At 40.3% G+C, this 23508-nt stretch overlaps 1 protein-coding gene across 2 annotated transcripts in view; it reads left to right on the top strand.

Moving 5' to 3' along the window:
• Window positions 1–23508, top strand: part of WNT7B (Wnt family member 7B) — a 92911-nt gene that overhangs the window by 64420 nt on the left and 4983 nt on the right. For both annotated transcript variants that reach the window (XM_056516193.1, XM_056516188.1), the window contains exon 3: window positions 13458–13729. In XM_056516193.1, the coding sequence (XP_056372168.1) occupies window positions 13458–13729 (272 nt within the window). The remainder of the gene's footprint in view (window positions 1–13457; window positions 13730–23508) is intronic.

Genomic DNA, 23508 nt, shown 5'->3' on the forward strand with positions numbered 1-23508 from the left:
GTCCGAGTTCCCTCTTTTTCTAGCTACTGGTGCACTGCAACATCCTGACACCAGAGATGGGGCATTAACACTTCTTCCCTCTTTCCCATTCTCTTTTTTCCTTGCTGTCTCTCATTTTCTTTCACTTCAGCAGTTCAGTAACGCTGAAACCTGGTTCCCTTCCCTTTTGTTTGCTTTTCCCTTGTCCACTGATCAACCATGTTGATTATTACACTGTAGTATTAACTATAGTATAAACAGAAGCTCTGAGCAGGAGATTTAGCCGGGTTTTCCCTGCCCTTTTATGCAACCAAAGGTTCTGCAGCACTCCTTTCTTGTTTGTTTTCAGGGATTAGTGGCAATACCCCACATACTGCTGACATAATGAGGCATAAGCTTCACTCACAGAAGGCAAGACACTTTTTTGAGAGACCCTAGACTACTGTGCTAGAAGGGATGGGAGTGGAAAATTTGAAAGGTGGCAGCCTACCCTCAGAGCTGATGGCAGAAAGATTGCTTGATGGGGTTTTACACATTGTGAAAGCATTCCCATGAATACTGTCTTCACCTTGAAGTTGGATTCAAAGTGTCTGCATGGAATATCTCATACAGCAGCATGTGCATGCTGTCAGCTTGTATTAACCAGAAGAACATGACATCATGTGATAGACAAAAACACCACTTGGTACCATGTAGCCTGATCCAAAACTTTTCACGTGAAACATTTGTTTTGTTTTGGTTTTAAGACATTTGCCTTTCTAACTGGTCTGTTTTAATTAGAGCTCAACCTGAACCACAAACGATAGATTTGAACTTTCCCAGAGTTCAGCGGTGTTCAGATCTGGCTTTTGGTTTGGCCCATCACAAAGAGAGGGGTCAGCTCCAAAGTTCAGATCTGGAAATGAGCTGCTGGAAAGTGAGGGGCTGGAAGGATTATTTAGTGAGACCTGTATCTTGCTTTAATGGGGGATTTGCAGTAGAGACACTTGCTAGTGGCTTTTAGAAGCAGTTTTACATAAGCAGCATCTTGAAGACTGGTATGAATACCAATATATCTATTGAAATACTCATGTACAGCAGAAAGGGCCTTGTTCCTCCTTTCTAGTTCATGAAGCCTGGATCCTGGTCTGAAGCTGGAGTACCTTAAAAACCTATAATTTTTTCTTCTTGTCTTTGTTTAAAACTCATCATTCCTTTCTAGGAATGCTTAAAAAAAAGACCTTGGGCTAGAAACTTGATCTTTTAATTCTTATAAAATTTAGTTTTTTCAGCAGATAACTTGCAGGGCTGTTATGGCATCTGCTATTTGTCAATCTCTTGCAGGTTTGGATCACTATTTTAGGGTGAGCTCTCTCAGTCCATGGCAAGACACGAGCTTAACACTACACAAATAATAAACAGCAACCACTTGTCTACTAGATCAGATAACCTGACCCGTGGGGTTAGCTGGACAGGCTCAGATTAAGCACTGATTCAGTATCTGTCGTGAGTCCTGAGAATACTCAGATAACTCTTCCTTGTTTATGTGAATCTTGTCACTTCCCAACTCTAGTCAGGACCAGAAACTCCAGAGCTGGAAAAAAAAAAAAAAAAAAAAGACTTTGCTCTTGTGATGCTTCCAAACTCATTTTGCAAACCAGAGAGGTTTGGATCAGAATCTAAACTTTGTGTGTTTATCCAAACTTCTCTGAGCTCTTTACTCTTTTAAATCTCTTTCATATGTTTGATTTGTGCTGTGTCTTACTCCCTGGGGTTACAAATGTGACTACCAGGCAAGAACCCTTTAAACACCAAGAGGGGTGGACATCATTACTTGACCCTGTCTCTTCACCCAGCAAGATATACAGGCAAGTCAGATGTGTCAGAAAGGTGAATACAGCCACACAAGCAGTGTGAAACAGCATTTGGAAAATATTCAAGCAAATTCAAAAGCAAGTCTCAACCCAGTCCTTCCACCAGAACTTTCTCATTTGCTCTCCACCATCTCAGCTCGGGGAGAGGACTGCAGTGACTTGCAGGGTTACTGCCCTGCCTGTCTGCTGAAGCCCAGGAGATGTGACCTCTGAGCAGGATTAGCAGAGCACAGACACATGCTGGGGGTCTGCCAGCCCAGCCTCTCTGCTGCAGCCACCAGGAAAGGGCTGGGTAGGGTGGGCTAAAGCCAGCGAGGCACATCTGCTGCCATGGGCGATATCCAGAGAGTGAGAACATCATAATATCATCCACAGAGTGAGCCTAAACTGCCACACAACACTTGCTGCTGCCTCTCCTTCCAAACTCTGCCTTTTCAAGAATGCACCAAACCCATGAAAGCCCTCACAGCTATAGGACAGGTTACCTGTGACAGTACAAGTAACTTGCTTGTGGAATTTGAGGTGGTCCTCTAAGGTATCCTGCCAGGCAGAAGAAACAATGCCAGGAATTTATGTGAGCTACAGATTTGCAGAACAATCTTCATACAGAATTATCCTCCAGGAGACAATACAGCAATTCCCAGGAAATGCAGCAAGAGCCTCTCAGCTGTGTTCCTGTGCAGAATTTTTTACAGAGGAAGACAACATTCTGGCATACTATTTGACATAAATGATTTTTCCTTTTTTTGGTCAAATGTAAGTCTTTTGTCGATGTCTATGCACTTTTACAGAAGAAGGCTGCCTTAAAGAGCAGAGTCACCAGACAAGAAAGCATAACAATCTCTGTGCCTGGAAAGTGCTGTCCTTGGCACACAGGAGCTGTTTCTCCATGATCAGCAGCCTGAAATGCTTTTCAGAGCCCCCAGTCTGGCTATCACCATTTCTCTGTTTGGGCACTATGTTCTCCATATTCATTGCTCGTACCACAAAATGTTGTGTAGAGCAAGTTATTTCTAGAGAACATTAACTCATAGTTATTTGACAGAATGTTCCTCTTGGGTTGCTGTTGCAGTGAGAACTAAAAGGTCAGTGGTTATTCTATCTCATGGTATTTGCCTGGATTTAGATCAGAAATCTGAAAGATAATTTAAATGAATATATATATTTATTAGACCCTTCTTAGAACACATAGATGCCTAGTGTATGTGATTCAGTTTAATAAAAGATACTGCTACTCTTCATAAATCGTACTTTAGAAATGTCATGACTAAGTAGAATTAGTACTTTATATAAACTCATCTTAATTCTGTACTTGATAGAACCAAATTAAATGATACTGAAAATACCAACACTAGAAAAATACATTAGAAGAAGTGATATTATGTTCAGAAGAATGTCTTTTTTCTAATCAGTGAGACCAACAAAATCATGTAAAGAAATCTTTCCCCAGTCAGAATATTTTAAGGGTGGGCTCTCCTTTTCTGAAACCACCATGTGCCCCCAGCAATTACACTAAGATGATTGCTGCCAGCATAGTTGGAAAGACTCGCTGTGCAGGGAAATCTGGCTTAACTCTGATGGGATAAGTTTAGACTCTCTCTTTTTTTGCATTTTCTACTGCCAGTTTCGGGGCTTCCCCATGCAGCTTGATACCTTCTGGGAACCTTGCTTTTTTGGTTTCCAATTCTCTCAGTGCTTGGTGAGGTTGGATTTTTGTGCCAGCCACATGGAAAATGCTATGTGGAAGAACATCTAAAAGACCGGCTTTTAGAGCCACCACCCTGTTGCATATTTAGCTCTAGGTGATTAGCTCTTGCCCTATAGATGTAAATTATTTTGTATCCCATACACATTAGGACCTAGTCTGAAAGCAGAACCTCATACTTGCTAAATGTCCTGGGCTATGCTTGCTTTGTATGTTTCCAAAAAGGGGTTTCTAGATTTTTTTTTTTTAATGTATGTATGTATGTATATATCTGTCTGTCTGTCTGTCTATCTATCTATCTATCTATCTATCTATCTATCTATCTATCATCTCAAATGTTTGTGGTCTAGCATAAAAAGTGAGTACAAGAAAAAAGTATGACAAACAGACAAAACAGACAAAAAGCTGACAAACAAAAGATCCAGCTTGAAGCTGCCCATATCTTACTAGTAGTCAAGAAATGTCATTTCCAAATGGGGATGTGAAATTACTCTGAAACAGAACAAATTGAACCTCAGCAATTCTTCTGGGATGACACATTAGTTATTTTTTAGTCAGTATTTTTTCCAAATTAAAAGTGGAGGAAGGATATGGATCCATGCTAACAAGGTATGGCATGTGAGGATGTGTGTGTGTGAATGTAAGGAGTGGACTCCAACCGCCATGTCCTTCTCTGGCAGGCACTGGGATGCTGAACTTGGCTGTGTCAGATCCCCCTGTGTCTCTGGCAGTAGATACCCAGTTCAATACTGTATTGAACAGTGGAAGAGCAGAGAAGAGGATTCCCAGTCCTAGGACTGCTTCTTCTCTCTGGGAGGGCTCCTATACCACCATGCTGCTCCATGGATATTCTCCCTAGCTTGAATTTGTATTTCAGTTGCTACTTGAGAAGATTGCAACTGAAGTACTCTGTTGTCTTCTCACAAAAAGAATCCAGCAAGAGGACAGCTTGTCCTCTTGCAGGTCCTTCTGTCCTTTGGACACATATCTTAACTTCCTCGTGCCCCTGTGAAAAAGGGGTAATAATATCTCTCTTCTCTTGCCCTCTCCAGCTGAAAGATGTGTCTCCTTAAGGCAAGGACTGCCTCTTGCAGAAACAGATTTGTGTCTAACACCAATTTCCAGGTATCACTCAGATATTTGTAATTCAATAATTCAGGCAAAGTGGCACTGGCCCATTCATAGGCTCTGCACAGAACATCCAGGTAATATTCATGATTTAACTAAACCACCTCAGGAAGCAAGATCAGAAATTTCATCTGCAGAATATACAGAAACTCATCCACAGACATTCTGGCATGCCCAGGTATAGGAGCTTGGTACTTACAACAACCTGTAATTCAGTGGACCCTTTAGAAGGTGTTATCTTACATGTTCCTACAGCAAAGGACAGGTATGCAGAGTGATTTACAAAACAATACGGACATGACTGCTGCCCTTGGGGATTTGGGGTTAGAAATGACATAAAATAACAGAGGAAAAAGATGACTTCATGCAAATGGCAGTGCAGATTTATTTTTATAGAGGTGCTCTTCAACACAGTACAATTATGCCAGACCACAGAGATTTTAAGTTAATTAAAGTACTGACCCAGCAAAAAGACCAGTGAAAAGGTCTGATTCTGCATGGTAGTGGATTTTTAATATTCATGAATATAATAGAAGAAATGACAGAGTATTTGTGAAATGGGGTCCACAGCAAAGTCAAATACAGTCACAAAATCACAGAATAACTTAGATTGGTAGGATTCTACCTAGAGTGCATCCATTCTGAAATTATTCACTCATGGAAGGCTCAAGTCTCTAAAATCTATGCACGTGAAAATGGACAATGTTTCCCTTGCTGAGCACCACACAAGTACCTCAGAAACCTTTAACAGGCCATATTATGTGGAAAGAATACTATCAAGAGAAACCTAAAAAAGAGGTAAAATATCTGCCCTCCTAGTTAGAGATTCCCTACCCTTTTTCCTAAATATTTGACTTCTTATTCTCAGTGAAATGTCCTTTAAAAGAGAGACTGTAAGGCATTGTCAAATCCTACATAAGAGCTGCTGTTAACAGGTTGAGGCAGTTGAATTATTCGAATAGAATAGAATAGAATAGAATAGAATAGAATAGAATAGAATAGAATAGAATAGAATAGAATAGAATAGAATAGAATAGAATAGAAGAATAGAATCTATAACACATCTGGTTCCTCACAGACCCATTTAATTTAAGGACATTGGAATACTTTAGAACTTAGTTTCTCTGGGATGCCCTTGGGATTCCATGCTTTCTATCAAGGGGTGCAAAGAACTTTTTAAAACCTCAGTACAGTGCAAGATGTCTCCAGCTGAGTTTTCACACACAATGACATATCAAACCTCTTGTCATCGTTGAAAAGAAAAGGCACCAAACATTCAGCAGGGAATCATTGAGTGCCACAGTGGGACACCAGCAGGTCCAGAAGAGAACACAAGCAGGAGACGATCTCTCTGCTGCAGCTCTTGCTTCCCACATGCTACTTTGATAGTATTAGCAGCAGCATTGTGAAAACACAGCCTTCTGTGACACACACACAGGCTCCTCTGAAAGGCACAGTGCATCTGGGAACTACCCCCTCATGCTCCTCGAGCCATGCTCTTGTGCACTCTTTAAATGTGTGCTCAGCACCATGTTCTGATTTAACTTTGACAAAAACAAGTAGTGGTGATTTGGGACCAAAATTCAATTTCACCATTTTCTGTAAGAATGGGATATAGTTTGCTTCTTAGGGCTGAGCTGGTAAGTAATATTTGTTACGGCAAATATAGTTTTACAGTGGAAAGCCCAAAAATTTCATATTTCTCTGGGCACTGCTAAACATCCTTTCAAAGATTACAGCAAATTCACTAACTTCACAGAAACTGTCCCAGAAAACTTCACCAAGGGACATGTTGCCAAAAGACCATCAAAAACACACCAGAATTATGCTCACTGGAACAGAAATGCTGACTATTGTTTAAGGTTGCCAGGACTTAACTGAATAAATTAGTGGGTAAATTAAGTAAAAAATCCCTGTAAATCCTTGGAAGACTTGTTACAGAAATCACTGCGGAAAGTAATGCCAAGCCTTTAGAAAATAACCATGACATTCAAAAAATGTTTGAAAAAATGTGAAAAGAAGAGGCAGAGTAAGTGTCTATTTTTAATAGACATGCTTTCAAAAGCATATAAAGAGTGACAGCAAGAAGCTGCAATAAGGCTAGTGTGAAATATTTCTGGCTCATGTACAGCCCATTCTAAAAGAAGATTTAACAAACCCACATGAGCAACAGAAAACAGTCCAGTTGACAGAGCAATTCTAAACTGATGGCCAAGCTCCTGGCACCTCCAGCCATAAAAGCTTAGTGGGAGCCTGGAGATAAAAAATGCCAAATAAGAGCAGAATCTGTAAATTAACCATTATGTCATATCACTACACATTCTAAACTTTGAGATCTGCAATTTTCTCTGTCCTGGCCATATGTAATTGAAAATAGAGATCACAGACAGCCTAGGAAGAAGTTGCTGTAACCAGAAGAAGCTGCTCTAGCTATAGTTCAACTAAGCAGACCTATCTGGACGAAATAAATAAGCCTATTTTAATTAGACTGTAGTAGAAATTAAGGGGTTTAAGGAGGCAAATGAAATGAATGAATAGGGTAAAGATAACATTACTGAACATGAACATCAGCAGGCTCCATCAGACCAGATATTCCACCAGATGTTCAGCTAGTACCAAGTCCATTGTTCAGGAGCGCTTCTGAGCATATGTACTACAAAGGAATCTCACAACCATGGAAGGGTATATCTATATCTATTTTTTTTTTTTTTTTACAGAAGGCTATACAGAAATCAATGACTTAGTAGTACTTTATCAGTGAGTTGGAGATGTAGAAAAAGGGCTGACTCACTACTCAGTGGAGTGGACCCCTGAGGAGAGTGCAAACCAAGGATAATATCAAGAAGGCCAAGCACTTCTTGTCTCAGACTTCACTAAACAGGTGAATGGTGAGCAGATGGTTATAAACCAATATCATCAGCACAGGAGCACCCTGTGAGCATTAGCGAGCAATATTTGCCCATGGTGATTGCTTTCCAGTTAGCTGTCCCTCATCTCAGAACATTTAATGGAGTCAGTCTATAGCTGGTTGTCCTTAGAGCCACAAGTGCTGAAAACTTGCAGAGAACTCTAATTAAGAATTGAAAAGATAAATGTATTGCCTTTGTCTAAAAAAAGAAAAAAGAAAGAAAGAATTGTAGGTCAAATCAACTTAACTTCAGTAAATTAAAAAAATAAGGTGAAAATTCCCCATTTGTAAGCTCATAACTAAGAACAAGGACATGAGTAAGAGTCAACCAGGATCTGTCAAGAACAAATCACATTAAACCAATCTAATTTCCTTCTTTGGCCACCCAGGGCCTCAGAGGCAGAGCAGAAGCAGTTTATACCATGTATCTTGGACTTAAAGGCAGTTTTTGACATTGCTTTATATGACATTCTCATAAGAAAAATAAGAGCATGCCACCTGGATACAGACCATCTAGAAATTGTACTTGGAGGGTAGTTACCAAAATGGAAAGGTGTGCTGACTAGGTTTCTAGTATCAATGGAGCTGGTATCAATGAGCATTATACTCTAGACTTGACCAAGAGCTGTGATCATTGCATTTATGAATTATATTATGTTGAGAAAGACTATAATGAAGCTGGAGGAAATTGGGGTCAAAAATGAACATGATTATGGATAAGTGACCCAGAAAAGAAGAAAAAAGAGTTAAAGCAAAAGAAGAGGAGGCAAATCAGAAAGGCAAAGATCTGTATGTGGGAATGATCATCTGCACAAATGCAAGATGGGAAACATCTGGTTTGAGAGCAGCTGCACAGAAGACAGCTGCAAATTGAGCGAGAGTCAAAAGTGTCCTGCTGCTGTGAAAAAAGGAATGCTGGCAGCAATAAACAGGACTGCAGCATACAAGGCATATGAAGGGCTCCTTCTTTGGCCCCAAGGAGGCAAGACCTCAGCTGAAGGGAGCACACTGTCACATCTCCAACACTGCAACACAAATCAGCCAGTTGGGAGAGCAGGGGCAAGGAGCAGAGCTCTTGGGGATGCTGGGCAAGAACTGATGATACAACACATCTGGGAAGTCTTTACATATTTCAACGCTGCTGCTAGAAGGAGGGATTAACCTGCTCTTGGCAGCTCTAGAGAAAGAAGCAGTGGGTTTGCACTCAGAAAACCAATTTCAGGTTAATATTAGTGAAATACATACCAATCGGGGTCCTGAGGTACTAGACTAGACCCTGGAACCTCCTCTACTGAAGATCCTTAAGGACAGGAAGAATAAAAGTTGTTGTGAGGAACATCTGTCTTATAACCCTATGTCAGGGTTGACAGAGTATAGACCCTCCTGAGTTTCCTGCTCTTCTGCCTTAATACTTCTGTCTGTATAAAGTGGTTTCAGTGGCCTTTAGTTCTGACATGTAGCATTGGGTACAGGAAGTTAGAGGGATAGAGAAATTAAATTAAATTAGTCTCTACTTTTATAAACCAAGAAGCTCAAAGTTAATTATACTGAAAATGCAAATAAAGTAACTGCTCCAGACAGTGAGAAAGCTCCCCCTGACTTGGATCCCCTTGGATCAAACCCAAAAAGAAGAGCTTGCATTATTTTCCTTAGAATTGTTAATATGTGTGTTGAATAAAATACAAAATTACAAAAAAAATAAACTTGTCTGTAAAACTCTTCATCCAACACTGCTCAGGGTGCTGTTGTCTGAGTTTTAGTTTACTCATTTAGTCTAGATGTATCCATTGTCTTTTGCCATAAAAAATTACTTAATCTGTCATCAGCTTGCTGGACTTGTTGAAAAGGGTAGGTTTGTCAAAAAAAATTTATTTCTGCTGTGGTTCATTTCTTTTTCCCATTGACCTATGTTGTATTGTGCCATATAGTCAATCTGATGTCTTGTGTAAGTGCATGAAGAATTTGTGTTGTTTAACAACAGTGGGTAGTATTTTTTCTATCATTGGTGATGCAAGATCTAGGAAATTACTGGCCAAACACTGTATGTTCTGTAGTTTAATATTTCAAGTTAAACTACAGTTCTAATAGCTGACATTCAGTAGCAGCCTTATTCATCTAGCTGCTGACATGATCTGTGCAACAGCAGAATTCTCATCTAGTTACCCCAACAAATAGATATCTTGCAAATAGCTATGGAACAGTTGAATCTTTAACCCTATGCTCACAGCTGAATAATTGAATATGTGTTTAGCCTATGTGATTCTCAGCTGCTTGTGGCTTCAGTCTCAAAATACTCTGCTGGATCTGTGCACGCTCGAGTCTGGTAAACTACAGAAATTGTGGAACTTGTAAGAATTTCCACATCAAACCATACTGAGTTTAGAGCTCAGTTAGAAGTCTAAAACTTAGTCAGAAATGGCATCCAAATGAGGGGCTACTCCATGATTCCAACGGCAGATAAAGGCTCCTCTCCGCCCATCTGCTGGAAGACTTGCACTAAGGATTCAGTGGTCCAACATCTGTCTGAGCAGCAGCTGCCTGCATTGCTGGCTATTAGAGCACTTTTAAAGTACAGACCTCTGATAGAATGCAAATGAACTCAAGAAAATGGCAGTAACTCAGACTGGCAAACCACAGACTCCTCTGATGTCCTGGCAGATTGCTAGAAGTGGTCTTGTGCACAATCACCAAAGGAAAAAAAGGCTTAATTTTAATTAATACTGGCAGTCATCTCCTTTTGGAGTTATTAGATCAGACAGTTATCAGATCAGATGGTTATTAGTTCATGTTACTCATGAAAACATCCCTTCTATGTTTTGGGTATAAAGTCAGAACTGTCATCTTTGACACCAAGGCAGGCATTTCTAACAGAGAAATGGGTGAATCCAAGGGTTGCAATAAATGCCAAAGCAGTGCCTTTTTCACCTAAATAAAAATCTCAACAGAATTATTCTAGTCTATGTGACAGAAAACTTTGGAAGTCAGATGATAATTTTTCTTCTGAGACTAAAAGATTAAGTGTATACAGTGCCAAATAACTAGATAATCTGGATATTCATTGGAAAAAGAAAAATCTAGCCCCAAATTTGGGTCAAATCCCAAATCTGCTGCTACTTATATCTTCATTACATGAACACTTCTGGAAAGACTTGTCTCCTTTTTGTTGCTGACCAAGAATATTTTTGAAAACTCAGAAAATTCTGTAAAATGAGATTATTGCTCTCCATTAAGGTATCACAGCAATCATTACTTAAATATTTTTAGCTGCCTAACAAAGACTTGCTTAGAACTGATTCCAAGTGATGACATGCTAATGGAAAGCTTTGTGTGCAGCAGACATTATTTGAGACAGAGGTTCCCCTCCTTTCCCCATCAGATATTTCTGATAGACTCCACTGATCTTGGGACCTTAGCAAACTGTTAGGGAGCACAAGTGAACTTTTAGAACATTCTCTAGTTAAAAAAATACTAATCCCACAAAAAACTTGTATCTATGCAGGACAACTTAACTTGCTAATTTCTGAGACCTTCTTATTTTAGAGCTGACAAAACCAGAAGAGTAATCTCTTAAGAGAGTCAGTGTGGTTTGCATTTGATATTATCCCATGACTTGAGAAAATTCCATCACTGCTATAGCTCTCAACTGGATAAAGGAAATATATTTTCCTTTATTGTTGATGGTAGTCAGGAGTAGAATGGGAATGAGGGAGAGAGAAAGGAAGATATAGACATGATTTTCTTTCATTTTATAGAACAGATAAGGGAAGCCTTGTGAATTTACAAAGGGGTCACAGAAAAAAAATGTCGTACCACGTACTCTGGAGACATGGGGAATATATTGAGCTTGAACACAAAATATAAGCAACTATCACTAAATCTCTGAGTAAATTTACTGAACTGTAGGTCACTGCTGCTTTGTTCCCTCACAGGAATAATTTCTTCTTGTTAATAAGCCTTTCTACGTGTACTTCATGCAGACCAGAATTTCCCTGGGTCTGATTTTACATTGTTGTTCACCCTCACCCTGAAGAAAAGCAAACTGTATCTATATACGTAGCTTCTATCACATATCATACTTCCAATATTTCAATTTATGGATTAGAAATAGAATTTTTAAAAAGGAGAAGAATGAAATCCTGCAAATCAACAGAACACACGTTAAAACAAGAGTCCCAGATTTGAATTCAGCTGGCAAGCAAAGAGGAGAGGAGTGAATATCAACATGGGAAGATCACACTAGGAACTAGAACAGTGGTTCCATAACTGTTTTGGATTGCTATCAACCCTCGGAATTTCTTATGGACCACCAGGCATTGTTATCATCAAACTTTTAATTGAAAACACTATTTAAAATAGTGTTTAATACGGCTCTGTGGATTAGCTGTGAACCCTTTACCGTGGCCTCCTGGACCACCAGTGTTCTGCGGACCACGGTTTGGGAAGCACTGAACCAGACTGCACACATCGTACACCCCGACAAAACACTGCTGTGTCTGAAAGCAGAGGCACTCCTGCAACTGCACCATCTACTCAAATAATGCACGTCAGTTCAACCTTCTTGGTAGCTGAAGAACACAGAACCCTTTTGTTTTGCCCTACCCAAAGTTTCTTTTTTATTGCTTTGGAGAAACAAGTGAACGGTGCCAAACCTCAGTTTCTGATTATTTCTTGTGGGATCTTCTTCATACCTGGCAATGACGTAATCTTTCAGGAAGATATCTATTAAAATAAGAAATATAAATCCCCCCCATACACAAATATCTCCGTGGGATGATCATTCCAGAATAGTTATGAGATCTATGAATCCAAAAATTAAAAAATTAAAACTAGCTTCTAAACCATTTTTCCCCTCCTCTGGAAAATTTGTTCCTTTTTTTCCTCTCCCAAATCCACTAATGATGCTAGAGCTCTGTGTGTGGTCATTAAAGCATTGCAGCAACTTTCTGCAAATTCTTTACAGTTATTCTTTGGCTGCAGCACTACAAGATTGCCTGTTTATTACCAAAGAAACACACAGAGGGAAGCACTGAGAAGGAAACTTGTGGGGAACTGTTATAAATAAGAGCAGCAGAACACCACGATCCAGCCCTATGTGAAGTCAGTGACAACTTTTTAAAAAATAATGTGCTTCCATGCCAGTTTCTCACCTACTTTGGAGAGCAAATAGTGCTGTCACAGAACTTCTATGTCCTTTGTATACTCAATAACCATGGTAATGCAGAGCTTTGTGTCAGAGTGGGATTGGAAAAGGGTCACTTCAGTAAAACTAATGCACAGGAGAAGGCTGCAAGGGAAAGGGCTAACCTGTACCTTGAAAGAAAATGAAACCTATCCAGTTCTTGTCTCTGTAGGTCTCTTGCAGTACTTTACACTCAGCATCACTATGGATGCTACTGGAGCATTTATAAAGTTACATTAATAATCAGCCCCATTTGTGTCCTAGGGTTTTGTTTTTTTTTTTGTTGTCAGTGTCAGAACAGTTCTCTTTTCTTTTTTTTTCATGTAGTGCCAATGCTTAGAGGTAGCTATTAACTCACTTTTTATTCATCTGAAACAGATAAAGTTCAGCTTGCAATGCTGACTAGACAGTGTGAAAACAAATCTTGTGGCCTCACCTCACCACTGTCCAGATTCATTGCCAAGTTCCCCTCTGGTGAGGGGGTTTACGTGGGGACTATCACATATTACCTGGGGTAATATGCCCGAGCTGAGCCAAGCATTTCAAATATGTGTGGAATTCTGTAAGATGAGAAATCCACAGTGAGGAGCGATGCCCTCCTCGCATTGCTGCCTGACCCCCTTGCTGTAGGTAATGTGTGTGCTTTCTTTAGTGAGTACGTGCTGCCTTTCTGCCAACCCATCAGCTTTTGGCTTCTCTCCACAGGAAGCAGGGAAGCCGCGTTCACCTATGCCATTACTGCTGCCGGGGTTGCACACGCTGTCACGGCCGCCTGCAGCCAGGGCAACCTCAGCAATTGTGGCTGTGACCGAGAGAAACAGGGCTACTACAACCAGGAGGAGGGCTGGAAGTGGGGAGGCTGCTCTGCGGATATCAGATACGGCATTGAGTTCTCCCGGAGGTTTGTTGATGCCCGAGAAATCAAAAAGAATGCACGGAGGCTGATGAACTTGCACAACAATGAGGCTGGAAGAAAGGTATTCCAGAAAGGACAGGGGATGGGGAAGTGTGTGCTGGAGGACGGGGGGAGGCTGGCTTGGTGGCAGGAGGCATTCCCTGAGAACTTACCCCTCTCCTGATGTTATCCCGCATCGAGTCCCCGCATGGCATCTGTTGTTCACCTTTTATTGCTGTTTCTTTTTATTCAGAGCTGGTCATCTATTATAGCTGCTCCTGTAAAAATTTCTCCTTCTTCAGCCTTCTTTCCAGCCCCCTCTGATAACAGGGAGGACCTTGCTGGATCTGTTTGACATAATGATAAATCACTGCTTTTCATCCAATTTGCAAAAAATCTAGCAAGGGATGTCGGGGTTTGTGATGGGACAGAACTGAGTTGTCTGCATTGCTCAACTTCCACAGGGTTTCCAGATATTTATTCCAGCAAAACCCAAATCACTTATTTGACCCCAGCTCTAATGAAATACATGTAGTAGTACACAATGCACTTCTTAGCAGATGCACAACTGTCTCTTTGTAACAAAAAATCTACAAAGATCTGCATAAGAAGATAGCAGCTTCTTATCTACAACCATGACTGAATTTCTTGTCATGGAAACAATAAACATCATGGAGCTATGCTGATTTATGTTCACCAACAATCCTCATAGCTCTCAAAGCTTGTCCTTTAAAAAGTGTAACAAATTTTTCTGCATCATATATACTTACCTCAGGAGAGATTATAGTCTTCTAAGTGTTTTCCCCCAGGAAAAGCCCTCCACTCCAGTATTGATGAAAAATCCAATATACCAATACATCAATCCAATAAAATCCTCCTCCTGTAGTCCCCAAAGTAAAACTGAATTTTCCTCCTCTAAAACCATGTGTGCTTTCAGTCCTGCACTGAGCACTGTGCAGAGAGAATAGAATTGATGGTGACAGAAACAATGCAATTATCTTTCTGCCTGGGTCTTGCTTATTAGCACAGTTGCATTGGCCATGCACAGACACTGAAGGTTCTGTATGGGCAAGACCTCACTAGGATGGAAATACTGCATAAATTCAGTGTGGAGAGAGAGGCATAATCTCAAGTGTAGAGACAGGATTGGTACTTCAGTGATAGTTCACACTGAGGTCTCCAGACGTGCAGGGGGAAGCTGGCTGAAGAGCCAAACAGAAAAACAGCCTTGAGGGGAAGTATTTTTCCTAAAAATTTCTTCCATGTGTATAAAAGAACTTCATTCAGCAGCTGACCATCACATTGGAAGACCAGCTCCAAATCTGATCACTTCTCTTAGGCTGGGAATTTCAGCTCAGCACCATGAATTGTGTTTGGAGGCAAAAGAAGATGGAAGGCAACTCTTAAACTTGCCAGGGAGAGTTTATTACTGCTAGATGCATTATCATCCCTGCTTAAACTGGCATCATCTCTGGTGTGTGCTGTGCCACCCCCATGGAGATCCTGATGCAGTGTGAAAGAGAGACAAAAGAGCAAAAGCAGATACTGAGATGGAGAACAGTGAAGTCCTAAGGACAGAAAAAACTCATTATGAGAACCAGGCACAAATCATGGGTCCCCCAGTTCTAAATACAGCCCTGAAACACTAGACCACATTGCTGATTCTTATTAAGCACATTATATTTTACTTCTCATCAGAATTTCATAGGCAGAGGGACATAAGCAAACCAAAGAGGAGCATGTATTTACAGATAATTCTGGTAGCAGCATTCATGCAAATAAATTTTGTTTAACAATTCTAAATTTTTTTTCAAATGTTCTTGCAAAAGACAAATTATAATACTTTCATATTTTAAGAAAGGAATAAAAAAGCTTGAGATACTGAAAATATACTTTTTCCATTTTTAAAAATATAAATAGTATTTTCAAATTTATTAACTTTTTTGTTGCTGGCATTTTTTAGTACTTATTTATACCCATAGCTACTCATTAATTCATTGTATTATTTTCAAAAACTGAAAATGACTGAAAGGATTTGGTGTAGTTTTTTGGTTTTAAGTATAATCCATCAAATCCAGAGGAATGTGCTAATATAAAAGATGGTTTTGGGGGTCATATTTAGAAATAATGTTGGTGTTATATATTCCCATTAACTGAGTATTCAGACTTGTACAGTAAACAATATTTCGTGATTTTGATTCTTCTGGTATAATTTGCTATTTGTATAAATTAGAATATCCTTTCTGTGTTTCTGGGTTGGACCCTTAGAGAAGCAGTTGCAGAGTTTTCTGCAATGTCAGTGTGAAATCACAATTTCCTTCTGAGAACTCTTGCAAACTTGAAATCTGACCTACATTCACCTGAAATATGGCAGTTTTGGGGGTCCTTGGTAAATCTGGACTGGACTGTGAGCCTGACACAAAATTTGAAACCAGGAGATTTGCTCGTGTATAGATGTCATTCTTACATACCCCACAGGGTCCTTATTCACACTCAAGCCAGAAATCACAGAATCACAGAATGGGGAAGGTTGGGTGGGTCCAACCCCTCTGCTCAAGCAGGATCCTCTAGACCATGTTACTCAGGGTTGTGACCAGATGGTTTTTGAGTATGTCAAGAGAAGGAGACTCCACACCCTCTCTGGTCTCTGTTCAGTGCCTAGCACTGCCCAGGACAGAAGTTGTGCCTCCTGTGCAGGTGGAACCCCCTGGGCTCAGTCCCTGCCCGTGGCTCTGGTGCCATTGCTGGGCCCCCAGAGCAGAGCCTGGCCCTGCTCTGACCCTCCCTGCACATGTCAGAGCCAAACTTCTGGTTCATGACTGCTATTATAAAGAACCAAAGTACGGATATTTTATCCGTGTTATGAATAGGAATGAAAGGTAAGAAGGAAAACACAAGGAACTCAGTTTATTTTTTAATTCCTTCATTGCTTTAGAAGTTGACAATATTTTCAAATAAGGTATTTTCAACCTTAGAGTGGTGATGGACAGTAAAGAGAGTAAAGGAAATATATGCTTTTGTAGCTTCCTACAGAGATTTCACAGCACTTTCACCATTTAAAAACCCCTGCATGCACATCTGTAATGGTAAGTCTTGCAGTTCATTTTCGTCATACCAAATTGAGTTAATTAAGAAGAACAACTTTTAGCCAATAAATGTGATCCCTTCCTTTTAGCCTTCTTTTTGAATCTCAGAGCCTTTCAAGACAGAAACATGAGGAAAAAAGGACATCAAGATCTCCCAACCCCACATTCAATTGTTTGCAACTTGCTCAGAAGTCAGTGGTAATCCCTTGATGACCTCACTGGACACCTCCCACATGGCCAGAGGTTCATTGCTAAGATCATTAGTCAAGACTCTGGCCACTAGTTTTGTGCCCCAAACAATAATTTGAATGTTTTCTTATACCACCACAAGGACTTTCTCATGTGCTGTCAGAAATCTTGCCATTCTCAATCTCTCCCAGTGCTTGTCCCACACATGCCTGAATGTCAGAAGGGTTTTTAAGTACAGCAGTATGGCTCTAATATTTTGCCTTGATGGGATGCTCTCAATAGCTGGCCTACTGGTATTTCACTGTTGCTAAAAACAGAGCCCAGAGGAATTTTTCTTTGGGGAACAAGCAGCATGCTGTAAAAATAATTGCACAAACTTAGCGAACAGAGGAGGGGAAAAACAGTCTTGGGGGAATCTTTTACTTCAGTCTACAGCTGAGATGTTCAATAAAACCCTCTAATAAATTATCTCCTTGGGAAAAAAAATACATTTAGGCTTCTCAGGGAATTTCTGATCACTGTGGGATGAATGAGTCTTATAATTGCCCCACACTGCATCCTGAATGGCTCTGCATTGAATTTCTAAGAATTGTTTCAGCTAATGGCAATTTTGCAAAGTTTCTGATAAATTCGCAATAAACAGCACCAGTGACAAAATCATAATCTTGCCATGGGTGTAATTTGGAGTGCAAAAGTGCTCAGGAATTCCTGGTGACACAAGACTCTCCTGGCAGAAGATTTATGCTTGGAGGCAAAGTGGCCCCGCACGGGGTGAAAGAGCAGATGAACAAACTTCCCTGTCAGTTTCTAAACATCCTCTGTGATTTGGGATGGAAAGTACAAGTGTGGTAAATGAAAACAAGCCCTCAGAGGAGAACTAGTATAAGTCTAACACAAATGTTACTGAAAGAACGTTTTGTTGCAAATCTGAAAGTTTACAGAGAGATCTGTGGGCAGAACTTTGACAGAGTAATGAAAAATTAAATACCAACAAACCAAGTCAGCTTTGATGCTTTTTTATGAGACAGCTTTCTACCATGTATTTTTAGAAATAAGTGTCTTTATTCTGGGATAAATGAACTTAGAGTAACATCTGGGAACACACATCATTAAGCTTAACTTTTTGCTGAAAGCTTCAAAACAATGACTGTCTCTCACGGGAAATCTCATTTGTAAAAATTGAGGTTTCTGTTTGTTTTTATGGGGTGAGTTAAAAGAACAAACTGACAAATTGGTAGCAGATTGCAGCTTTTACCAACAAGTAGAAATGTTTCTAACAGTTTATCAATCAATTAGGCTCTTACAATAGACAGGATCTGTGGTTATGTGGAGAAAAAACTGGCCCTTCCAGAAACACACCCATCACACTGACTGCCAGCCACTCAGCCTGACACCATCCCAATATTTACTCCTTTGTAACAGCAATGGGTTTTTCCTGGTTTTTTTTTTTCTTTTTTGAATGCCTGTAAGATGACAACAGCTTATTTTTCATATGAAACAATAACAATATGAGGAAAAAACAACAGACTTTCTTCAGTAGAGATTTTTCAATTACTTGGGACAACATTTCTACCTAAGCCATGGCTTTTTCAGTTTCTGGTGCTATAGGCCTGTGGTACTGGGAAGGGGATTTTTTTTTTCTCACTTGCTTTGGCTGTAGATTAGCTGATGAGGTGATTTGCTGATGACCATTCATTACCTATATGAACATCTAAAGATATAAAAATGATATGATTGATATGATTTGATATGATATGATATGATATGGCAGTACAGTATTGCACAGTATATTTACATACACAGACATAAATATATGTAGTGTATATGCATGTAATTATGGATATTTATACATATTTATGTGTATTGTCTGTGCATTATGCTTCACATCACATGAAGCACTATCAGCTCATTCCTGCAAGAGGCACAGTGCCTAACATGCTGCAGACTGCCCACACTGTCACTGAAAGGATGTAAAGATAAGAAGCAATGCCCAGAAAAAGACTCTGAATGAAATGTTCTGAAGTCACAGTGGAGGCTGAATCTCAGTTTCAAACATGAAAGCCAACTAATTTTATGCCCAAAATATTTTTTAAAATGTGACTTTGTTTCCTAAGTCATTTCAGGGATGCAAAGAATGTTACTTTCCAGGTTTTACAGCCTCGAGTCCATCATTTGCTGAAAGTTTCTTTTTCTGAAAGTGACAAATTATTTCACTACACATCCCTTGTAAGACCACTCATGAAAGAAAAGCTTTTGATAGTTGTGCTTCATGCCATACTTTCCATCTTCCCACTTAAAGTGATTTGCAGACAGTTACATAAATCCAATTTCAAAAATTTTGGTGTTACAGCTTGGGTGGGTTAGATGAATAACTAAGGACTTATCCATATGTCTTGAATATGCAAGCTTTGGCTCAAAATCTCATGAGGATATATCTCCTGCTTCCAGTTGGGCTGGATTTGTTAGCTCATTTTTTCTCCCAGAAACACACCCTTAACACAGACTGCCAGCAGCTACATCTGGTACTACCCTACTTTTGAACAATTTGCTTTAAAATTAGAGGGGGGAGTAGCCAAATATTTTAGGACTTGCTAAATGGTTTTATTCAAGAAATGTGCATGCCCATCCATACCATGTAATGCATGCAAGGCATGTATCAAGCATCTAGTGAAATATCACTGCACGACCTCAAACCTGACACATCTGTTCTGCCCGACAGAATAAAACTACCAGTGAAATATTTTTAACTATTTCAGGTGATATTTTACCTTTAAGGTTTACAACAAATCCCATAGAAAAGAGAGTGGAACACTGTAAGCACACTTGCTTTGGGGATGACTGGGAGGATGCTTCTGAAGGAAATTCCTTTGCAATATTTCACTGTAAAAATAATATTCAGAGTGTTTTAACCAAGTACAGCCCTTTATTGCTCAAACAGCTATTTTCTCTCCTAGAAAGTAGAGAAGAAACACTGATGGATTAGGCTATTGTTCATCCTCATAACAGCAGGGACATCCATCTAATGGGCAGTAGGTCCCAAACTGCTGGGTTAACTTTCCTGCTAGCCAAGAGGACAACTTGCGTACAGAGTGCAGTGGGCCTTCCTCAGCTTTTTCAACACATTAAGTGGGGAAACTATGGAAGAGGGTGCCTTACCTAGGGAGGCAAGTGGAGGAGATTAATTGATACATCCTGGCACCCCTGAGGGACCCCAGCCAGCTCTGGTCAGTGGCAGGAAAAAACCACCCCATGTCTGCTGCAGAGTAGAGGACCCCTGCTCCCATTAAACTGAACAATAAGAAAAACACGGGCATGACAAGAGGAAAAAACACAGTAACTCTGTTCCTCATCCCACATCCCACAGAATATAAATACTGTTGTGATGCTTGATGGAACAGCTTCACAGAGGAGCAGAAGGAAAACCATGCAGCTGAAGTACTCTTATTCCTCTCCTGCTGGGTCCATGCTCCCTCTTTACAGGGCTGGGCACAACCCAAGGAGACATGCCATGAACTGCTCCGTTTTGGGCTCTGTGATCTGCTGTTAACAAAGAGTAATTTCAGGACATTTGTATTAGAAGAGTAGCATTAAACCCTACTAATCTTAGTTACACCCCTGCCTATCCAAGATAAAAATCCAACCCCAAACAAACCGAGCTTGGATTCCCAGATAGGTCCAGGAGACCAGCACTTTGTCAGCAGGGGTGGGCCCCAGGCTGCACTGAGACTTGGGTTAGCCAGTGCCCACACATCATCAGCAAGACATCAGCTCTCGTGGCTGCAGCTGCATGAGCATCAAAGAAGTGGTGACATCTCACAACCAGAATCCATCTCCTTTGGTAGTTATTACCCAAAACAATAGTTGATCACTTGTGTATTTGATGAGGCAAAATTCTTCAAGTCTTTTATTTAGTTTTGATACTTCAGTCAAAAAGTTATATGGATTTTGTTACATTGAACACTTGGTCCAACAATGTGCATTTCCATTAAGGAAAACAAAAACCAGCAGGAGTAAGTCAAAACACACACACACACACACACACACACACACACACACAATGTAACTATTATTTTTACATACTTTCTCCAAATAGGATTTTTACTATGTACAGAAACTGTATCTGATGTTATGCAGTTGGTCTAGATATGGAACTTGAAAAAATGAATTGATTTTCATACATATCCTTTGGTTTTATTTTGGTCTTCACAAGCCTTTTTCTACTTTACTGGCAGCAGATAGCCCTCAAATTGCATCTTATATGTATGATTTATATAGGTATAAAAAGATGTGGGATTAAGAAAGCTTTAATGTTCTATTTCACAATTCATTTAACTAAGTAGCAGTAGTTAGAAAATTTTACTTGGCAAGATCATTCTGGGGTGGGAGTGGGCCTGTATGTGGAAAAGGGACCTGAGGAATGTTCTTACAATTAATCTGAGGTAGCACAGCCCAATGATGGGAAATTGCTCTGGGAGGTAGATCTTGCTGTAAACCATTCAAGATTAGATACGAGGCACTGACATATGACAAATGAAACTGCTGAGAGAGTGGCTCATATGAGCTAATGATTTTCAATCTTTAATTAAGCACCTAGCTTGGCATAGTGTCTTAGATTTGAGTAAATAAGTACCTTTAAGGTTCAGGGTCAGAGCTTCAATGGGAATTTTCTGAGCAGGAGGGACTTTTAGGAAGCTAAATGTTGGCTGCTCTTCATTCAGAGCATTGAGCAAACAAAGTCAGATCTGGTCATGGCACCTCCCTGGCAGGTGGGAAGCTGCTGAAGACACCAGGCAGAGAGACATTCCTCTGGAGGGCCAGACCATGCTGGCCTGTCAGCAAGGAAAGGCACTCTGCAGCATCTGGGTGGAAAGAGGGGAAAAAAATGTTGCTTAGAATCTGCTTAGTTTGGGCCTTGTATTCCCTGACCTCCAAGCTTTTGGGCACAATTTTATACCCACAGCTGACTGTGGGCACACAAATTATAGCATTCAGGAATTTAACTACCTGATGATTGGGCCTCTGCTCAGTGTTGTAACCCCAAGCATTCCACATTCATGAGAGAAGCCTCCAAAAAAATTAAAAAAACCTGCAAGATTGGCTTCAGGAGCATGAATTAATACTTTTTGAAACTTCTGCTTTTTTGAGCCTGCATGGTTTGCATTTGCAAGTCCTCCCACCATCAAAAACAGTGGGAATCTTTGAAAAAACACAGCAGCGAAATCAGGTTTCAGCTCACCAAAATAAATCACAAAACTGGACCTCCAGAAAGACAATGGCAAAAAGAAAAAAAAAAATCAAGACTTAGGATAAAATTGCTGGAGATTGTACTATACAGGCTGCCAGGCAGTGTCTATAAATAATATACATATAATGTAAGTAATAATGTATATAAACATCAGCATCTCAACTAAATACACACAGGCAAACAAATGTTATATAGGCAGACAGGCACCCATATATGAATACACATTTCCAAGGATGCCACCCAGGACACCAAAATGGGTGATGTCTTTCTTTCAGGAGCAATGACACTTCCTAGTGTATCAGGGAAGCTCCTTGGGGCAGTACCCACAGTGTTGAACCCACAGAAGAATCAGGAGCCTCATGAACTTCACCGAACTTCACCTCCTCTCACTCTCTTAGCAATTTATTGGCTTGGCCTTTTCCACCAAAATGTGGACTCCAGAAACACATATAGAGCATATTCACCAAGATTTACTGCTCAAAGAGGAGTACAACTCAGGGGTTACAAATCCCATTGACAATGCTTTCCTGGAAATCCCTAGATCCTAGTGCTCTTTGGTGGAGGTGTAAAAGTCACCTCCACCCACCTCTTGTCATGGATTTTTGCTGCAGTTCTTGCAACTGCAACTGCATGCTGAAAAAGCTGTAGGAATGGGTTAGTTTCAACAAAAACAAACATTTTTCAGCAATATCAAGCACAACTTCTAAGCATATTTATATATATCTACAAGTACATCTAAATATCAATAGGTTATTTGAATCCAGATTTGTGAACAGGATTAAAATCTTATTTGGAGGTCTTTGGAAAAAGACTTTCTCCATAGGCTGGAAATTGATACAGAGGAGACCCTGAAGACTCCTAAAAGATCCCAGAATATGTGGCAGTGCATCCATCTCCTCACTGCCACTGAAATGCTGCTGCTGCAGAAGGTGGCAAGTTTTCTATCAGTTTGGAAGACAGGAAGGTGATACAGGGCATTCCAGTGTCCACAAAAGACCCAGGTCACCACAGCCTTGCTGATTTTCTTCTTTTAGAGCATTTGCAGCTATAGGAATTTTTTTCCCAACTCAGTAAACCTTGCTGGGAAACACCTTTTCTGCATCTGATAGGATAATGTGACCTTGACCCTGGTAAAGCCGGTGGTTCTAGAAGGTCTAAGGTATGAGCAGACTGAGGTCAGCGCTCAGAGGGGCTGCAGCTCCTCCTGAGAGGCAGTGAAGCTCCAATCTCGGCTCTCTGTGACCAGGGACAGGACCTAGGAATGGCTGGAGCTGGGTCAGGGGAGGGTCAGGCTGGATATCAGGAAAGGCTCTTCCCAAGAGGAAGTTGGGCACTGAACAG

This window comes from Oenanthe melanoleuca, chromosome 1A (genome assembly GCF_029582105.1).
Source record: "Oenanthe melanoleuca isolate GR-GAL-2019-014 chromosome 1A, OMel1.0, whole genome shotgun sequence".
Lineage (NCBI taxonomy): Eukaryota > Metazoa > Chordata > Aves > Passeriformes > Muscicapidae > Oenanthe > Oenanthe melanoleuca.